Source organism: Neofelis nebulosa, chromosome 14 (assembly GCF_028018385.1).
Source record: "Neofelis nebulosa isolate mNeoNeb1 chromosome 14, mNeoNeb1.pri, whole genome shotgun sequence".
NCBI classification, from domain to species: domain Eukaryota; kingdom Metazoa; phylum Chordata; class Mammalia; order Carnivora; family Felidae; genus Neofelis; species Neofelis nebulosa.
This window is the reverse complement of record NC_080795.1, coordinates 35,572,336-35,590,525: the sequence shown is the minus strand read 5'-3', so window position 1 is coordinate 35,590,525 and position 18,190 is coordinate 35,572,336. Positions and strand designations below refer to the sequence as shown.

Here is an 18,190-nt window from a genome sequence, read left to right as displayed (position 1 = left end):
GGAGCCCTGCAATGGGCTCTGTGCTGACAGCATAGAGCCTGCTTGGAATTCTCTGTCTTCTTCCCTCTCTCTGCCCCTCCCCTGCCAGCTCTCTCTCTCTCTCTTTCTCTCTCTCTCTCTCACAAATAAACATTAATAAAAAACAAAAACACAAAGGAGCAGCTTAAGAAAAAAGTACCCCCGACCACCAAAAAAAAAAAAAAAATGTTTCTAGCAGCTTAGAGAGAAAAGTACTTTAAGTGGGCAACTGTGTCAATAGATAGGGGTGGGGAATGATTTCCTTGGAAAGCATTGGCGACTCCAGAGCAAAAATTCTCAGGGGAAAGTTGGTATTAAGTCAACTTTCAGTGGAATGAGGAATGGTTGTAGACTTCTTGAGAGGCAGTACCAAAGAGGGGAGTGGTAAGCACAGTTGGCCAGTGGGATAGGATGTGAGGAAGTGTGTTGCCTATAGAGAATTTCAAAACAGCAATAAAATTGACTAAAGTTTGTCTTCTTGTTAATATCGCCATGCTCTGGCAATTCCAAACAAGGTTAGGGTTAAAATTCTCTTCCCTTAGGCTACCACTCTTAAAGAGAGGGATAGAGCACATAGGGTGAAAGGAAAATGACTTTATAAGACCAAAGGACCTTGTGAATGTTTATAATAATAGGAAAAGAGCAGCCTGGAGGATGTGTTTCAATGGAGTACAGGTTATAGTCAGTAAAGCAATCTGAGGATACACAGAATGCACAAAACACAGGAATGATTTAGCCTCATAGAAAAAATAGAGCCTCCAATTCCTAGAGGAAAACTCCTGATTCTTGATTCAGAATTGTTGTATTATGGCAAGTTGTAGATATTTTGCGTTTCTTGAGTTAATTCACAGATTCTGATTCCATTATTACATAGTTACTCATTTTATCCACTTTTGAAGACAGTCTTTCAACAATAACATCGAAGTGCCAAAAGTGACTACTATTTAGTTATTTTATGGATTTCATGTAAAATGATTTTAAATGCATTGTGTTAATAGATATAGTCTAATTTCTGACATTAAATGATTATATTCTGCATTTGCACTTATTTCATACAGGTAACAAATATTGGGTGTTTAAGGATACAACCCTACAACCCGGCTATCCTCATGACTTGATTACTCTTGGGAGTGGAACTCCCCCGCATGGAATTGATTCAGCCATTTGGTGGGAAGACGTTGGGAAAACCTATTTCTTCAAGGGGGACAGGTCAGTACACACTTCACTTGGGAAAGACAGTTAACTAATGTTTAGAGAAGCTAATATTTCTCCTCTATAGTGGATGTGTATTGTTAAGAATCTGTGTGATATAAAGACAAGAATTAATGAAATCAAAAGTATTTTTAAACAACTCAAGATAATATTCCTGTAATATACCCACATAATATGACCTTCTTAGGAATGTACATGTTCTTACTCTTCTCCATCAACATATCATGCCTATAAATCTGTGTAGGCAGCGTATCTCTAATCCTGCAATGCATTTTCTTGATGTTTTACTTAACTTTATTTTAAAAGCACTTTACCGCACAGTCTGTTTTGTTTGCTTGTTTTCATATTCAAAATTAAAGTTTTACACTCTGCATGTAATTAACTGAGCATTTTCAAATAATCCAGTTTACTCATGGGTTCTAGTTCTTAAGCTGATTGTTTAGGTACCTACAAACAGGTGTTATGAGCTATCACTTAGCTTAAAGTGTAATTAATATCCCTTCCCTGTAACTTTCTTCCTTTTCTTTTCCTTTCTTTTCATTTTCTTATATGGCATTAGTAAAAATTGAGTGAACTATACTAGTCTTATGACTTGTGGCATCTACTAGGCTCCACTCCTGTGCATTTTTGATACAAATTGCACAGAAAATGTAACTAGAAGTCTGTTTTTTATTGGTTTAATTTAGTATTAGGTAGAAGAAATAACAGAGATGAAAAATAAATTTTTAATTACACTACTACTAGCTGGGTCAAATGTGACACTCAGTATAATTTTTTGTATGTAGAAGACTTAAGAATGCATTTTATAGTAAATTAAAAATACGTAAGTAGGAGTGCCTGGGTGGCTGAGTCGGTTTAGCGTCTGACTTTGATTTCAGCTCAGGTCACAATCTCATGGTTCTTGGGATTGAGCCCAGTGTCGGACCCTGTGCTGACAGCCCAGAGCCTGCTTGGGATTCTCTCTCTCTCCCTGTCTGTCTGCCCCATCCCGGCTTTCTTTCTCTCTCTCAATAAATAAATAAACTTAAAAAAATACATACACATACACACAGACATAGTAACAACAGGCTTTAATGTGCAACACCTAGTATTGAGTTTGCCTTATAATCTTGGCACGCTTTAACCCTATAATATGTCTCCAACTTTAGTAGAAAAATATGTAAGGATATAAACTTTATTTTACAATTTGTTTTATTTTTAAACTGAAAAATTTTTTAATGTTGATTTATGTTTAATTAATTAATTTTAATTAATTTTATGGAGATAGAGCATGAGCAGAGGAGGGAAAGAGAGAGAGGGAGACACAGAATCTGAAGCAGGCTCCAGGCCCTGAGCTGTCAGCCCAGAGCCCCACGCGGGGCTCAAACTCACGAGCTGTGAGATCATGACCTGAGTCAAAGTCGGACGCTTAACCGACTGAACCACCCAGGTGCCCCTTTATTTTGCAATTTGTAATTTTTAATTGCAAATGATTTCAGACATGGAGCTTTATCTGTGAACAAAAAACTCCTGTAATTTGTCTTCATGGATTAGAATGTATATTTTTTAATTTATGCTGTTACTAACTTTCTATACATTTGATTTGTGTATACTTCTATAGCAAAATGTTCATAAACTTGCAAGCAATATCATGAAACTAAAGTTTTGCTACGTGTTTCTTGCCAAATCACAAAACAAAAAAGGTCTATCAAACAAAAAATCTATTGAAGGAGAAGATGCTACTTATAGCCACAAAAAGTTGATTCTCAGCAAGATATAAGTGGGTAGAGTATGAAAGAAGAAAGAAGAAATTGATGGCCACAGCATGGTGACCACTAATGAAAATAAATCTGCAGACTTATAACATATTCCTTAAAATAACAACCCTGAAGGTTGTTAGAGTTTAAGCCCCCAGCCAGTTTAATTGCTTGAATGTACCCTTTCAGGACCAGGTTCAATAAGGAGTGTTTTGTTGGGTTTTTTGGGGGGTGGGGGATGGAGAAAGGCATAGAAACAAAAGGCTGACAAAACACACTTCTGCAGGACATTTCATGTAACAGTTTTAATGAGGATTTCCCAGATGGTAACAAAAACTGCCATTCTATGATCAGAAAGCCTGTTTTGTTTTGTTTTTTCACACATGCCGGTATTACTTTTAAAATGTTTCCAACCTAAAATTCAGCACTTATTGAAAAATTTAAGTTTAGAAACTAAATGTGCACTGCCTCAAATAAGTGAAATCAATGAAGGTTAGATACCAAATTCATACTAGAATGAAGGCCATAGTAAATCGGAAAAGGAGTTTTAGTTCATTTGTTTCCTACTTGAGACGCTTGCTACATGCAAATATAACAAAATATGGAGAAATATTTTGTTTTAAGCTCTGCCTAAATAACTGGTTTTATAGGTTTAAAAAATATTTATAAGTTGGTGCTCCCAGTGGCTCAGTTAAGCATCTTACTTTGGCTCAGGTCACGATCTCAGGGTTCACAAGTTCTACAGCTCAGAGCCTGGAGCCTGCTTCAGATTTTGTGTCTCCCTCTCTCTCTGCCTCTCCCCCACTCCTGCTCTCTCTCTCTCTCTCTCTCTCTCTCTCTCAAAAATAAATAAACATTTTAAAAAATTGTTTTAATATTTATAAGCAAGAATCCAATTAATTTCCATGTGTGTGATCTTCTGTAAGATTTCATGAGTCATAGGTGGCTTATAAGCAGATTCCTTCATATTCATATAATTCTATAATTCCAAAATCACAATTTGTCAATACTTTCATTCTAGATTATAAGTAGATGGATAAGACATTAAACTACCTGACTGAAACATATAAACAACAATTTGGTTGTCACTTTTAGATAAGAATTCAGTGAGTCTTTCTTCCTTATAGACTGTATATTTTTAATACCTATCAATTTTTTTAACATTTTATTTATTTTCCGAGTATATTTTTGAGAGAAAACACTGAATATTGCTTTGTCCTTACTTACTTCTCCCTCTTCTCCTACTGCTCTTTCTGCTTAAGAAGGGTGGCAGGGGACGGATGATTGCTGATTAATTGGTTTCTATTTCTCTAAAGCTAAGAGAAGAAGGAGACTTTAGAGATCATCTAGTCCAGGTGTAAAAAACTCAACTGCCTTAAGGGGCCAAGCAAATAATGTATATACTACCACGTACAGCAATAGTATGTAAGGCAATAATAGTAGGTAGTGTAGTGAGTGGGAAAGTACAAATATACTAGAAGAGCACTCAAAATCAGAATCATTATTTAATTTTCTAGACATACAAAGCACAGATTTAATATGATTTGGTCCAAGTGCTACCATATGTCAGCCCCGCATCCTGTCCATGTCCTACCAGCGTGTAGACAAACTCAATTACACTCCGCAGGAATTCATCCTTCTCTAACCCAACTGCCCATGCTAATAGTATGAATATGAGACGGACTTTTCAATTCTCAACAGCTCTAATTCCCACTTCTTTAAGGTTTCTATAGTACTCCCGGCACAGCCCTCATTCATTTATTCAAAAAAATATTTTGAGCACATATGATGTGACTAACATGTGTTCTCAAGAAGGGACCACAAGGCTTCTGCTTCTGTGTCACTTAGCTTCTATTAAAGGAGGCAAGGGGCGCCTGGGTGGCGCAGTCGGTTAAGCGTCCGACCAGCCAGGTCACGATCTCGCGGTCCGTGAGTTCGAGCCCCGCGTCAGGCTCTGGGCTGATGGCTCGGAGCCTGGAGCCTGTTTCCGATTCTGTGTCTCCCTCTCTCTCTGCCCCTCCCCCGTTCATGCTCTGTCTCTCTCTGTCCCAAAAATAAAATAAAAAACGTTGAAAAAAAAATTTTAAAGGAGGCAATAGTAAGCAGGAAACAAGTAAATGAGCCTAATCTTTTAACATTGAGAAATGCTACAAAGAAATAAAGCAAAGTGATAATGTGATAGAGACTCATGGGTGGGAAGAAGTGTTTGGAAAATTGGTGTAGAAGTCAGAGCCCTTGCTGATGAAGGAGACACAAGAGTGGGGCCTTGGATGGGTGAAGTTTCAGCCACAGGAAGCTGTTTGGAACAATATGTTGTAGGCAGATGACATAGTAGTGCAAAAGCAATAATACTGGAATATTTAAATCCGGTAAAACATTGTGGCTACAACATAGCCAGTTAGGTGGTAAAGGTAATCGGTAAGTCAAATAGGTAAGCATGGGCCAGATTATATGGAGCCCTATAGACCATGACAAATGTGTTGGATTTGATTCTAGTCCAGTGAAAAAGTATGGAAGGCATTTTCAGCAGGAAAGCAAGATGATCTGATGTGTATTCACAGACATCACTGTGGCTTCTGAGTAAAGAATGGGCTTCAAGAGTGGAAGCAGAGGGTCACCGGGAGGCTGTTGGAGTCGTACAGGAGGATACGGTGGTAGCGGTGGAGATGGAGGAAAAGGAATGGGTACATGATATATTTTGACTGTAATCAGAACAGTCTTTCTTATGGCTTGGATTTTAGGGGTGAGAAAAAAGCAAATTAAAGATAACTTCTAGGTTTTTCACCTCAAAAATGGAAACGGTGGTGCCCTTTCTGGAGATAGAGCAGACTGGGGAAGGAATATTGGGGAAAGGGGATTAAAAGATTGAAAATGTGCATATTTAGTTTGAGATGTCTGTTTCACACACCAACTGGAGGAATTAAGTGGGTACCTGGATAACTTGAGTTTGCCTCAGTGGAAAGGTCAGTCTGAGGTACACACTGGAGAATGATTGACATAAATTGTATTGATAGCAGGGGCCTACATCAAATCTCCTAAGTGTACAGATAGCTATAGATGAATAGTTGAAATGATGGCTCTTTAAGTAGATCTGTAAAGTCAGATTAAAATTTCCAGTATTTCACTATTTCACATACAGCCTGGAACTCACTTCCTCAGATTCCTACTTGCCCTTTTCTTAATACACTATAATTTGATACTTGGATACATTTTGATCCTCATAGCATTTAACTCTAAAAGGCTATGTTTCTAACTCATCTGTCAGCATCTTCTCACAGATACATTCCCTATGGCCATACTTCATTCTAAGCTTAACTTTTAACAAGTTTAAGATATGTTCAAAGAAAGACAAAATTTAGATCCACTTTTGTTTTTACTATTATCACCCTTAATAGTCAAACAGAAAAACATGTATTTCCTTCAGCTTAACTTGTGTGTTTATGAAGTAATTACTCAATATATGTGTTTTTAAGATCATTCAACACAGTGTAAATTGGTGTCTCCAATTCTGTTGCATCACTGAGAATGTTTCTGAAGAGTGGGACTTTGTATAATTATTTGGGTATGAAAAAAGAACGGGTGCTGTATTTTGTGTAACTTAACAGAAGCGAGTAGTCTTGACTCTGGAGTACAGATGAGACAAAGTAAGATGAAGAAATGGCTGGGTCACGTGAAATTACCCTTGGAGCCATTTTTTGTTCAGTTTGAATTTGGTATGTATACCATTCCAGAATTTTCTATACCATTTTTTCTTAGCAGAGAAATTTAACAAAATGCTATATACCATTACATGGACAACTTTTGTCTCTTATGGATGTGACCCATGCTTAAGTCAAATAAAATGAATAAATCTCATTTCTAATCATAACTTATTTTGAAGCATTGATTTGCAGTGCTTTTCTCAAAGAATCAGCAATCTAAAGTCATAATTCTACATTAGAGATAACTGATATATCAGAAGAAAAAAAAACTATAAATTTCATTTATAGTAGGTTTTATCATTTGCTGACCATCCTGCACAAAATTCCATTTTTTTCCATTTTAATATCTAAACTGTAAACCCCCAAATAGTTTATTTACCCAGGTTTCATCTGAATATGTTAATATGCTTCTCAGGGAACCCGTAAACTTATTTTTCAGGGAGAAAAACATCAGTGGGATGAGCTTTTTGTTCATTTTGAAATATGTTCAAATATGTTGGAAATTAAAATGCTAACTTGTATTTATGAATAAGCTTCAGCACCTCTTATAAGACAGCTCTGAATATAGTTAGATGATTCTAATCACATTCAAGTTTACTGGATATATATCAAAACTGCCACATAGCATATAACTGAGGGTCCAAGCCTACACTGAGTGTTTCAAAAATTGTGAAATGATCCCAAATTATAATTTTGCATTATCTGTCAGTGACGAAAGGGAGGAATGTTTTTACTCTGATAAATTCATACCAGAATTATGTTCCTACAAGAGAGTGTAATAGAATTCACATTCCATTAATATTTTCTTGAAATTGTGATCTCTATGAATCTTATGTGCTTGGCATATAATATAGGTGCTCAAAAAAGTGTTGGTGGGCAAATGACTGAACAGAAGGAGGGAAGAAGGAAAATTATACTTAAGTATGTTAAGAGGTTGAGAGAGAGTACTGAGAGTAAGAATGCTATGCCCAAGGGAAACAATAACACTAACATGCTAAACTATGAAGCTGAGAGTATTAGAGTTTCAACTCTGCAACTTTTCAAAAGAGTGAATGTGACTAAATAATTATCTTTTAACTGAGTTGAGTGACTATACATACTAAATCTATGGTTAGGACATCATCATAGAAAGCATTGTAATATGCAGTATAAAAGATTGTTGAGGGACTTAAATGAAATAAAATAAAATAAAATAATGTATGTGTATAAATTTATTTATAGCTACAAAAGCCTATATAAATTACTGGTATCGTTATAAGAACATCGCTACAACTACTTCTCAGAGAACAAACCTGGTTTCTAAGAATGTAGTTAATCTTTCTTAAATGACACACAGGGTGTGATCCCATTGTCCCCAGGATTTGTAATTGTTCAAAACTTCTGACATAGCAATATTGAAAAGCTTACTTTAAGTTGTAGTTTATATCCAAAAATAACATTTATTATAAGTAAGTCATTATTTAATCTATCATGGAGGGAAAAACCCTACCAAGTACACCTTGATACAGTATCTACTGTAAAGTACATTCTGATTTTAGAGATGTAAAATGCGAAAAAAAGTTTTTCTTAGAATCTGTGAAAATGAGGCATTAAACATTTTCTCTCTGAGAGGTTTTCTTTTCTTTTCTTTTCTTTTCTTTTCTTTTCTTTTCTTTTCTTTTCTTTTCTTTTTTTAATGTTTATTTATTTTGAGAGAGAAAGAGTATGCTCATGAGCGGGGCAGGGGAGAGAGAGAGAAAGAGACAGAGAATTCCAAACGGCCTCTGTCCTGCCAGTATAGAGCCTGACATGGGGCTCGATCTCACAAACCCTGTGATCATGACGTGACCCAAAATCAAGAGTCGGACTCTTAACTGATTGAACCACCCAGGTGCCCCTGAGAGGCTTTCTTTATGGTCAAGTGCAGGAACCAGTTGACATGTATGTCTATTGTAAACACAAATGAAATATTTACTGAAGAGATGATATCTTGAAATTTAGCCAGAGTAACCATTCTATATTCATCATAGAATGTTCTGTGAGAAAGAAATATTCAGAAATATTTTTAAAGCAGATGTTCCCATGAACTAAATATGAAAGAAAATATACTTCAAAATTGGTAAAACATTACACTAATGATTCTGCCTTCTTGTCTTCAGAAAACAGGCCCAGTCACCATTATATTAGCTCCGTCTTCTCCGTGAAGCTTTTCCTGATCTTTCCATCAGAACTGTTCTCATCTTCTTTTGATGAGAATCTGTGACAAATACCTGTAACAGGGTATTTCCCTCTTTGGATAAAATCTGCCTTGTGGCTTACTTATTGGAATACTTCATGAAACAATCTTTTTCTCTTTTCCATGTAAACATTGAGGATGGAGGAATTGCTAATATTCCAGATGTTACTTGAATGGATGTTTCTAGGAACTATAGCAAAACCTTATGTACAAAACCCCAGAACTCAATAGATAAAGAATCTTCCATAGACCTAGAATAGGAAAATATCCAAAAAAGACCAGGAAATGCTTATTTTTTTTCTGATTTCAGCCAAAATACCTGAGATAATGAATTAAGTATGTCACTTCCCAAGCCTGTGTTGGTAAAACACTAGCTTTAGAAGATGGAAAGAGATGTTTAGTGGGAAAACAAGGCAAAAGGTTGTCAAATAAATTTAAATTTGGAAAACTGTATTTGGTGGGCACAGAGGAAAGAGGAAGGAATTTTAAAATCAGACCAATTGCTTATAAATCTATCCCTTATTGTCCTCTTAGAAGTCTCCTCTCTTAAAAGGGGACAATGATGACTGTCTGATGGGTTTGTTGTGATTAAACGAGATGATGCACAGAGCATATGCCTGCCCTAAAGTGTCAGGAATACTGGGAACTGCCAATGGCTTCACCCCAGCTTTGTCATTCCTTTTGAATATTCAACACATAAACTTCTTTGACTCTTAGAGCATATAAACAATCATGACTGATCCCCAGGAGGGCAGGTTACAGTTTGTTTTTTGGATGTCTAGCAGTTCTGCGAAAGTGGCTGAAGGGCCACCATGTGAAGGCATGGGGATCTAGAGTTCTGACTCTTGGCGAGCTTTCCTTTTATCTGTTTTCCTATCTATACACTGAGGACTCCAGTCAAGACCTGCCCTAAAGTCTACACTCATATACTCTTCAACAACTCCACTTTGATGTCTAGCAGGTACCTGAATTTAACATGTCTAAAACCAAAATCGTGATTCTTCAAACCAGCCCAACTCACCTTCCCCCACTTCCCTATCTTACTGAATGGCAACATTATTCTTCCACATGTTTGGGCCCCAGATTCTTGAGTTGCACTCAACTTCCTTCTCTCACATCTTGCATTCAACTCATTAGTAAGCTCTTTGAGATTTCCCTTCAAAATATATCCCAATCCCTTGAATTACCATCAACTCTACAGTTTACATTCCAGTCCAAGGACTGTTGCGGTGACATCCTAACTGGGATTCCTGCTTCTATTTTACCTCCTTAAGTCTATTTAACTCACAGCACCCAGCATGTTCCTTTAAAAAATAAGCCAGATCTTGAAGCTCCTCTGCTCAAAATCTGTGTTGGCCTCACATATCCCTTAGAGAAAACCCAGAAGCTTTGCTGTAGCATAAAGGTCTATCTCATCTTAGATTCTGTTCCCACTCTGACCTTTTCTTCCACTAACCAGCTCAATTCTAGTCACCCTAGCCTTCTTGTGGATGCCTAAGTGCTCCAAGTTTGTGCCTGCCACAGTAACTTTCAATAACTAGTTCCTCTACCTGGAACTTCTTCTCCCAAAAGCTGTATGTGTTGCACCTCCCTTCTTTCTGCTTTCTGCTCAAATGTCTGACACAGGAAGGACCTCTCTGTTCACTAAAATGGCTCTCCCATGTGCCTAGCTAACTTTATCTGCTTGTTTTCTAAATCTTACCACCTCCTACCATAGTATGTATTTATTAATAAATTGTTTTATTGCCTATACGTATCCTAAAATTTAAAAAGATGAGAGCTGGGCATGTCTGCTTTGTTCAAGGTTATATCTCTATAGTGTCTACAATATGCCAGGAACATAAAAGGTACTCAGTAAATATTTGTTAAGTGAACAAATGAATGAAAAATGAATCAAGATTCTGCTTAAGATGATTCCAAAGAAATAAAAATAAAAGTGTTCTGCTGCCTAAGAAAGATTTTTCAAAAATCATGAAAACCTCTTACTCATCCTTAGGTTGATGATCCCCTTTTGAATTGAAAATATATTTAGGAAGCACAATATGCTTAGCTAGAATTTTTAAATTAATTTTAGCAGACAGAATAAATATACAATAATAATACCCATTTTTAATATGTGCGAGACAGAAAACAGAATGAATGTTCTTTGTATCCAATGTCTTTCTAATGTTTTTAATCAGTTTTGTAAATCATTGACAGCATACAGCAAGGATTTAATGAATGTTAGCTATTACTGTGTATACATAATTTCCTTCTCTATGCATGTGTTTTGTTTTTTGTTGTTTTTGTTTATTATCCTTTTTAGATATTGGAGATATAGTGAAGAAATGAAGACCATGGATCCTGGCTATCCCAAACCAATCACCGTCTGGAAAGGTATCCCTGAATCTCCTCAGGGAGCCTTTGTGCACAAAGAAAATGGTATGCAGCATATGCATTATATATTTCATGAGTTTATGAAATATTTTAATAATGCATTCTAATTTTTCATTATGAGAGATTAAATCATTAGAAAATACCATACTAGGGCCATAATATATTTATGTGAACTTTCCTTCGTAAATTTATGCTTAATATTATGCTTCAGATGTTTTTTTTTACCTCAGCTTATTTTAGTTTATAAGAAAAAAATGAAGGTAATGTTTTAAAATGAAGGGTGTGGATACCTTCGAAGTAACCTTGCCTATTTTTCTATTAAAATTACTAGAAAGTTAAGAGTAGACCTATATAGGACAGGAGCTGGTCACAAGGAAGGTATGTTATAAGTGTGGCCTGAGACACAAAGACATCCAGCAATTGTGCATGCTGAAGATGTTAATTTTTAATGCGCACTTTTGGCTTAGAGTGTCAGCAAACAGGGAAGATTCCAACTCAGTACAGTCAGGCTAAGTGGCTGAATGATTGCTCAATAAAAAGAAGCAGATCAGAGACCTGCCCGTGTTCCTTGCTCTCCATCTCAAGATTTGAGTTTCAGCCAGGTCCAAAGTAGAAAGTTAGCCAAGCGACGGAAAATCCATACACTCCTATCTGTTGGTATATGTAAAATCTGAACATTTCTCTCCTCATTCAGAGATTAGTAAATAGGAATAAACCATAATAATAATTAAATATTCCAGAACAATACACAGTATTCCAGAACAATGGAAAGAGAAATAATTCTGAAATACATAGAAAAAGCACACCATAAGAAAATGATATACCATTTGGGTCCTCAATAGCATGAAAGTCTGTAACATATACGCAACAAGAACAAAATAAATATCACTTGCAGGAACAAAATTAAATGTGTCAGATGAGGAAAGAACAAAAACGTTTACTGAAGAAATAGGAGGAAAATGAAAATCAACACCACCACTGAAAACTATAGTTAATCATCAGCATATTGCCAGAGTTGAAGACAACTATGCACTGAGTATAACCCTGAAGGAACTGAGACCTGGAATGAATAAATACCAATCAGAAAAGTCTAAGTACACAAACTGTATTATGACCCTTGTTATATGAAGTGATATACTACATGCTCTATGAAAGTACCCCACAAGTAATATAGTGTAGGCAGAGACAAAGTCAGAAAGAACCTAGAAGCTCTGATCATATAACTTGTTGAGAATTATAGGGGTTTTTTGTATATTCTATTGGTTCATAGAATTAAAAGACCAAGTTAAGATAAAGCCAGTATGTGATAAAAGCAGAAATGCACAGGAAAGGACAGATAGAAATGAAAACATATCTTTCAAAAGGTTATCAATAAAAAAATGAGGGAAGTAACAGTGCAGCCACATTGGAGGCTGTAAAACCAGATCAAAATAAGTTCAAAACCTCAAACTATACAGATGAATTTGAAAAGGACAAAGAAATGAAAGAAATAGGTGAAAAATGATCACATGGAGGCCGAAAATTGAAATTACCCCTACGAATTATAGGTGTCACCGAGGAAGAAGCTAGAGGAGAGGAGATTTCTTGAGGTTAAATTAAAGGGCTTTTATTAAAGCCCAGATAAAACCAACTCTACGTAATATTTACAGAAGTCTTACCACTGCTCTAGACTGTCTTCAGTAAAGATTATCACATAGTATACAAAAATATTGCAAAGAAAATTCAACAGAGATCTCACTGGTTATTACCTCTAGCAAGTTTGATAATAGTTTCTCATTCCTTATCTTTGTTTTATTAACTTTCTAAACTGAGTCTACCTTTTATAATAAAAATAACTTTTAAAATAAGTAATAAATTGTTTCAAAAGATTTAAAAAATACACATAATTTTTTTTTAAGTTTATTTATTTTGAGACAGAGAGAGAGTGCAAGTGTGGGAAGGGCAGAGAGAGAGGGGGAGAGAGAGAATCCCAAGCAGGCTCCGCATTTTATCACTGCAGAGCCCAGCATGGGGCTCAAACTTATGAACCGTGAGATCATGACCTGAGTTGAAGTCAAATGCTTAACTGACTGAGCCACCCAGGCACCCCTGAAAAAGTGCACATTGTCTGAATTCCTTACCACATTAACTTTTCATTTTCCCTGCTTCTATTTACAAGGCCTCTAATATCTGAGATCTGATCAGATTCTCTGGGGAGAAATCATAATTATATTAAAAAAAACCTTGATGCCCCCTGTCCCATGGCTTTTCATATTCTTTTCCATCTGAATATTTAATCATATTCATTCTGTATAAATCAGTGAAATTGTGCTGAAGAGTATATTCTGAACTGAATTAACTCTTTCATAAATAGTTTCTGAACAAGTATGAAGCAACACATCAAAATTGTTTAAGTTAGAATACATAATTATATTCTTTTGGTTATATTAATACAATTAACAAAATACTATCAGTTTTCACCCCTGCCAAAATTCCTACTCAATTTTTTGTGTCCTACAAAACAGGACTGAGACTACCAAGATCATATTCCTATGAGCATTTTCCCCACTCTCTACCCACCTCAAAGGTCAATTTCAGAAGGGGGGAAAAAAACAAGTTTTCTTCTATTCAGAATTTCGAGGCTTCTCTTTACATAGTAAAAAATAATTTTGTAAAATACTGACAAAGAACATGTTGGGGAAAAATCAACGCTTACAAATGACTAAAACCTACAGGTGAAACTGCAATATATCTATGTTTTCTGGACCCCTCCTGTCCAGTCCCCTCTTTGATTTGACTTCAACATTGAGTCACTCTTCATCTTTCAGGCTCTCCTCCTTGAATATCCTTTTTTGCTTACCCTATCCCTTGCACTCAAAATCTCATAATAGTCAGCTTATATGCTCATTATCCGCTCTGATGTAAACTCTTTGAAGACAGTCACATAGTAAACATTCAATAAATATTAGTTGTATAAATTAATTTTATGCCTCCCATTACTCTAAAAATTCACTGCCTGGAGGAGCTATCTCATTTATCTGAAACACTTGTTCTGTACAATAGCAATACCAAACGATCTGGAAGGCCTTGGTCTGTCAACAGCAAAGTCTCCTCTTTTCATTATCTACAGATGTCATGCTTGTAGCTTCTTACCTTAAATTCATAGTTTACACAACTTCTTCCCTTGGATTTGTGTATGAAAGATGAAAAGTTCAAATTATTAAGTAAACAAATTTGTATTTGTAGTTTGACTCAAAGTAATTCCCCATAAGTCTATGTGCATGGTATTTGATAGTCATAAAGTTAAAGATGATAGAACACTGAATGTTTTCTCTGGTTTATCCTTCTGTCAGCATAGGAATTTGTTCCTTGGAATCATCTCCTAGTGGTAATCTTTAAAAAAAAAAAAGTCTACAGATTCAGCAATTCAGCTATAGGTTTTTGAAGAGTGCGTTTTATATTATATGCCTCCCTATATACCTACTGGTATTAATTTTGCCATTTTTATAAATGAAATATGAATACTTGGTGCTATTTATTGAATGCCTATCATGTATCAGTTGTGCTACATAAATTCATTATCTAATTGTCCAACATAAATAACTTTTTATGTAATTATTATTATTAATGAGGAAACTGGCATCAGCTAGTTTAAGTAACTTATTCATGATCATAAGAAAGGCAAGATTATATATTTGAGGTTTGAAACTAGAACATTCTAGCCCCACTGAATGTGCTATAATGTACTATCTCCAAAGAGGAAAATTTAACACCATTCTCTATATTATATCATTAAGGTAACTGATTATCTGTCAAGTCTGGCTTAATTTTTCATCGTGTCACGCTAGACAAATTCAGGCTTTCTCAGAATGTAGCTTCCTGAGTCATCATCCTCCTGGTTTTTGCCTGTAATGCCTGTAACCATCTAAACAGTTTTCTCATTGTCCTGTCTACTTTTAGTTTCTGAAAACACAGCAATATAAATGAGATTTGAGTCCTGAAGAATATAGTGGAATGATTTCTTCTTAGCATTTATTATTTGACCATGTTTTAAGCAAGAACAAGTTTTTAACACATACTAAAATTTTAGTGAAGAATCACTGAATTACCTCTCCCTCAAATTGTTTCTATGTTACTTGCCATCAAGGCATACCACCTAGGTATTCTATATTTTCTCCTTAGAAAGTGCACTTCTACGGTAAATACAAGATTCTACTTTTAAACTGTTGCATTTCATTTTGCTGGTTGCAGCCCTACTTTAGCCTGATTCTTGATTCTGTTCATTTGCTATAGTCCCTACTCCCCATTCTCACCCTGGGTTAAAATATACAAGTGAAATTCAAACACATATTTCCACAAGATTCAGTTTATTCATTCACATTTATTAAACACTAATTAACTTCTTACTAATAAATATATCAGAGTGGAAAACAGAGAACACATAGGCACTGTCATCCAGGAATATCTACTAAGTTAGAACAAGACAATTACGGTAGACAATGTCTCATTACATTTTAGGATTAAGCAATAGAAAAGTCACGAGTAAAATCCAGTCAAATATGAGAGAAGAAAAAGCTGTCACATAATACATTACAGCCCCACTGAATTCTTTCTCAGAATTTCTCAAAAAATGGTAATTTGGGTAAGAATTCATCTCAGGTTGCTATTCTTATTAGCATAACATCTAGGACAGTGTAACATCAAAGCTACTCTCAAAAAGGAAGAAAAATGAGTACATCAACATTTCTTCAACCAGGTGCTATTTCATAAGTGGGGAAACAAAACCAGACCTACATTATTGAGTGAGATGAATATTGTGGGATCAAGGTTTGAGAGATTTCTATTACCATGATTTCAGGCCATTTCTTTTCAAGTATTTTTATTATTTAAATTCTATGGACTAGATATGTTACCTCATAACAAATATATTCAGTAAACTACAATCCTACTCCTTTATGTGGAGTGTGCTACTATAAAATTTGGCCTGTATAAATGTAAAATGGAAACTTCTGAACTTTTGCATCGTACCCAGTAGGTTCACAGTAATTAGCTTTGACTAAAAATTAAAGATGAGGACACTTCCAGCTGTTGGTTTCCAGTTTATAAATATAAGAAGTAAATTCACCTGTTTCGAAGGTCTGTTTAATTCTAAATCAATGCCATTATTCAACAGTGATTGTCTAATGTACTATTATCTGGCAAGTCTTCAACGTTTCTTCATCCAAGCTTGTTGAGTAATTACATTGGATTTCATTAGTGTGATCAAATACCAGCTCCCTGCTGAAATATTTGAATCTACATACACCTGCTTTCACTTGGCAAGTTACTCTGATTGCAAAACTGCCCTTCGAAACTAAAGGCACCAGCAGATTTTTATGGCATTGAACAGAATGATTTCCAAAATGAAGTGACCTGAAGTGCTGGTCTCTCCGAGATGAAATTTTTGGAAAGGTGTCAGAGTTTTTTGTTGCATGGGGTTACCTCTCACACCTGTGATGTTTAATCAAGAAGCATTTGTTAAAAGAGATCTCTAAAGGACACAGTTTTAGAAAAACCATTAAGTATTCAGTCTCCAGAACTAGATCAAGATTTAAATTCTGCTTTCACCAGGACTTGGACATAATTATTTTATCTCTGAGCCTCGGTATCTTTGCCTGAAAAGTATAGGTGCATAATTCCACCTGACAGAATGGTTATGAGTATTAAAATATGTCATTTACTGAGTTTTAAACACAGTACTTCTTACATAATAAGTGATCAATAATACAGGTTAAAGAAAACCATCATAAATGATTATTAGGCCTACTATTCAAAACAGCTCCCAAAATAAAGTTTTTAATTATAGCATTAAAACATTTCTTCTTGGCTTCTTGAATTTTATCTCAAAGTAAGAATTAAGTCCAATGAGTGTGAGTGTATTCACAAAGAAACTTGACATGAAGAAGCTCTGGATGAAAAGAACTTTTTTTCCCCAATAAAAACAACAAAAATTGAGAGAACAGCCCTAAACACACACCACACACACACACACACACACACACACACACACACACACACACACCAGCTTTCAAAGTCTATTATCTGCATCCATAATGTTTTGGAACAGAAAGCATATGTACTGCTAGTTACATGAGCTTTCCACAGACCACCTCCTACCCCATGAAATATGTCAGTTGGAAATATTAAAGATAGAATTGTAGATTGATAGATACTCTATTAATCCTTCACTATATAAGTAAATAAGAATGTTAAACAAAAAGGACAAAAGGAGAAGGAAGAAAATGGGCATGATGTAGAACCAGAAATAAGGTTAGTGCAGAAATACTCTAAATACTTACTTACTTGCTGAGATTCCCAACAGGCAAAGGAAAACATCCCTATAGTTTTATGACTTACGAATCGTGATGATTTCTCGTCCAAATGACAAAAGCAAACCTATTGTTTAGGTACAACTGCTCCTGATACTAAGATGACTAGAAATTTCCCCTGAGGTGTTTCATGGAGAGGCCTCCTCATCATGTATTGTACAATGTCCTGTCAACAGTGGTCAGCGAGCAAACAGTTCTTCAGTTTATAAGGCTGTTTCAGCATCTTTTAACATAGGTTGATATTGTCACCCTGATGTGTAATTCTGAAACAGCAACCTTATAAGTGAAAAATAAGGTCAAGTTCTCTTTCCAGACTAGGAGTAGATGTGTACAGCATGATCTTTCAACATTCTGCTGTAGATACTTTGGCTCTTGGCTAAGCTTTCCATAGGCATTAGAGGGCACAATTCCTACAGCATATCGGCCAGATTCATTTCAACAGGTGGCTGAGCTGAAGATGTGTTCTTCCTACAAAAACTGAGGGGCCTTCACATACATCATTTACAAAGTAGCCTAATTAAAATGTAAATCTAACTGAACTAAAATTTCTATCCATATACACTTTCAAAATAAGTGGTACCCATC

The 18,190-nt window shown here is 35.6% G+C and overlaps 1 protein-coding gene across 3 annotated transcripts in view; it reads left to right on the top strand.

Annotated features, from left to right (window-relative positions):
- MMP16 (matrix metallopeptidase 16) overlaps positions 1–18,190 on the top strand; it is a 313,046-nt gene that overhangs the window by 268,824 nt on the left and 26,032 nt on the right. For 2 of the 3 annotated variants that reach the window (XM_058698495.1, XM_058698494.1), the window contains exons 8-9: positions 1,077–1,227; positions 11,188–11,303. In XM_058698495.1, coding sequence (XP_058554478.1) covers positions 1,077–1,227; positions 11,188–11,303 — 267 coding nt within the window. The remainder of the gene's footprint in view (positions 1–1,076; positions 1,228–11,187; positions 11,304–18,190) is intronic. The other variant, XM_058698496.1, reaches the window with a different exon arrangement.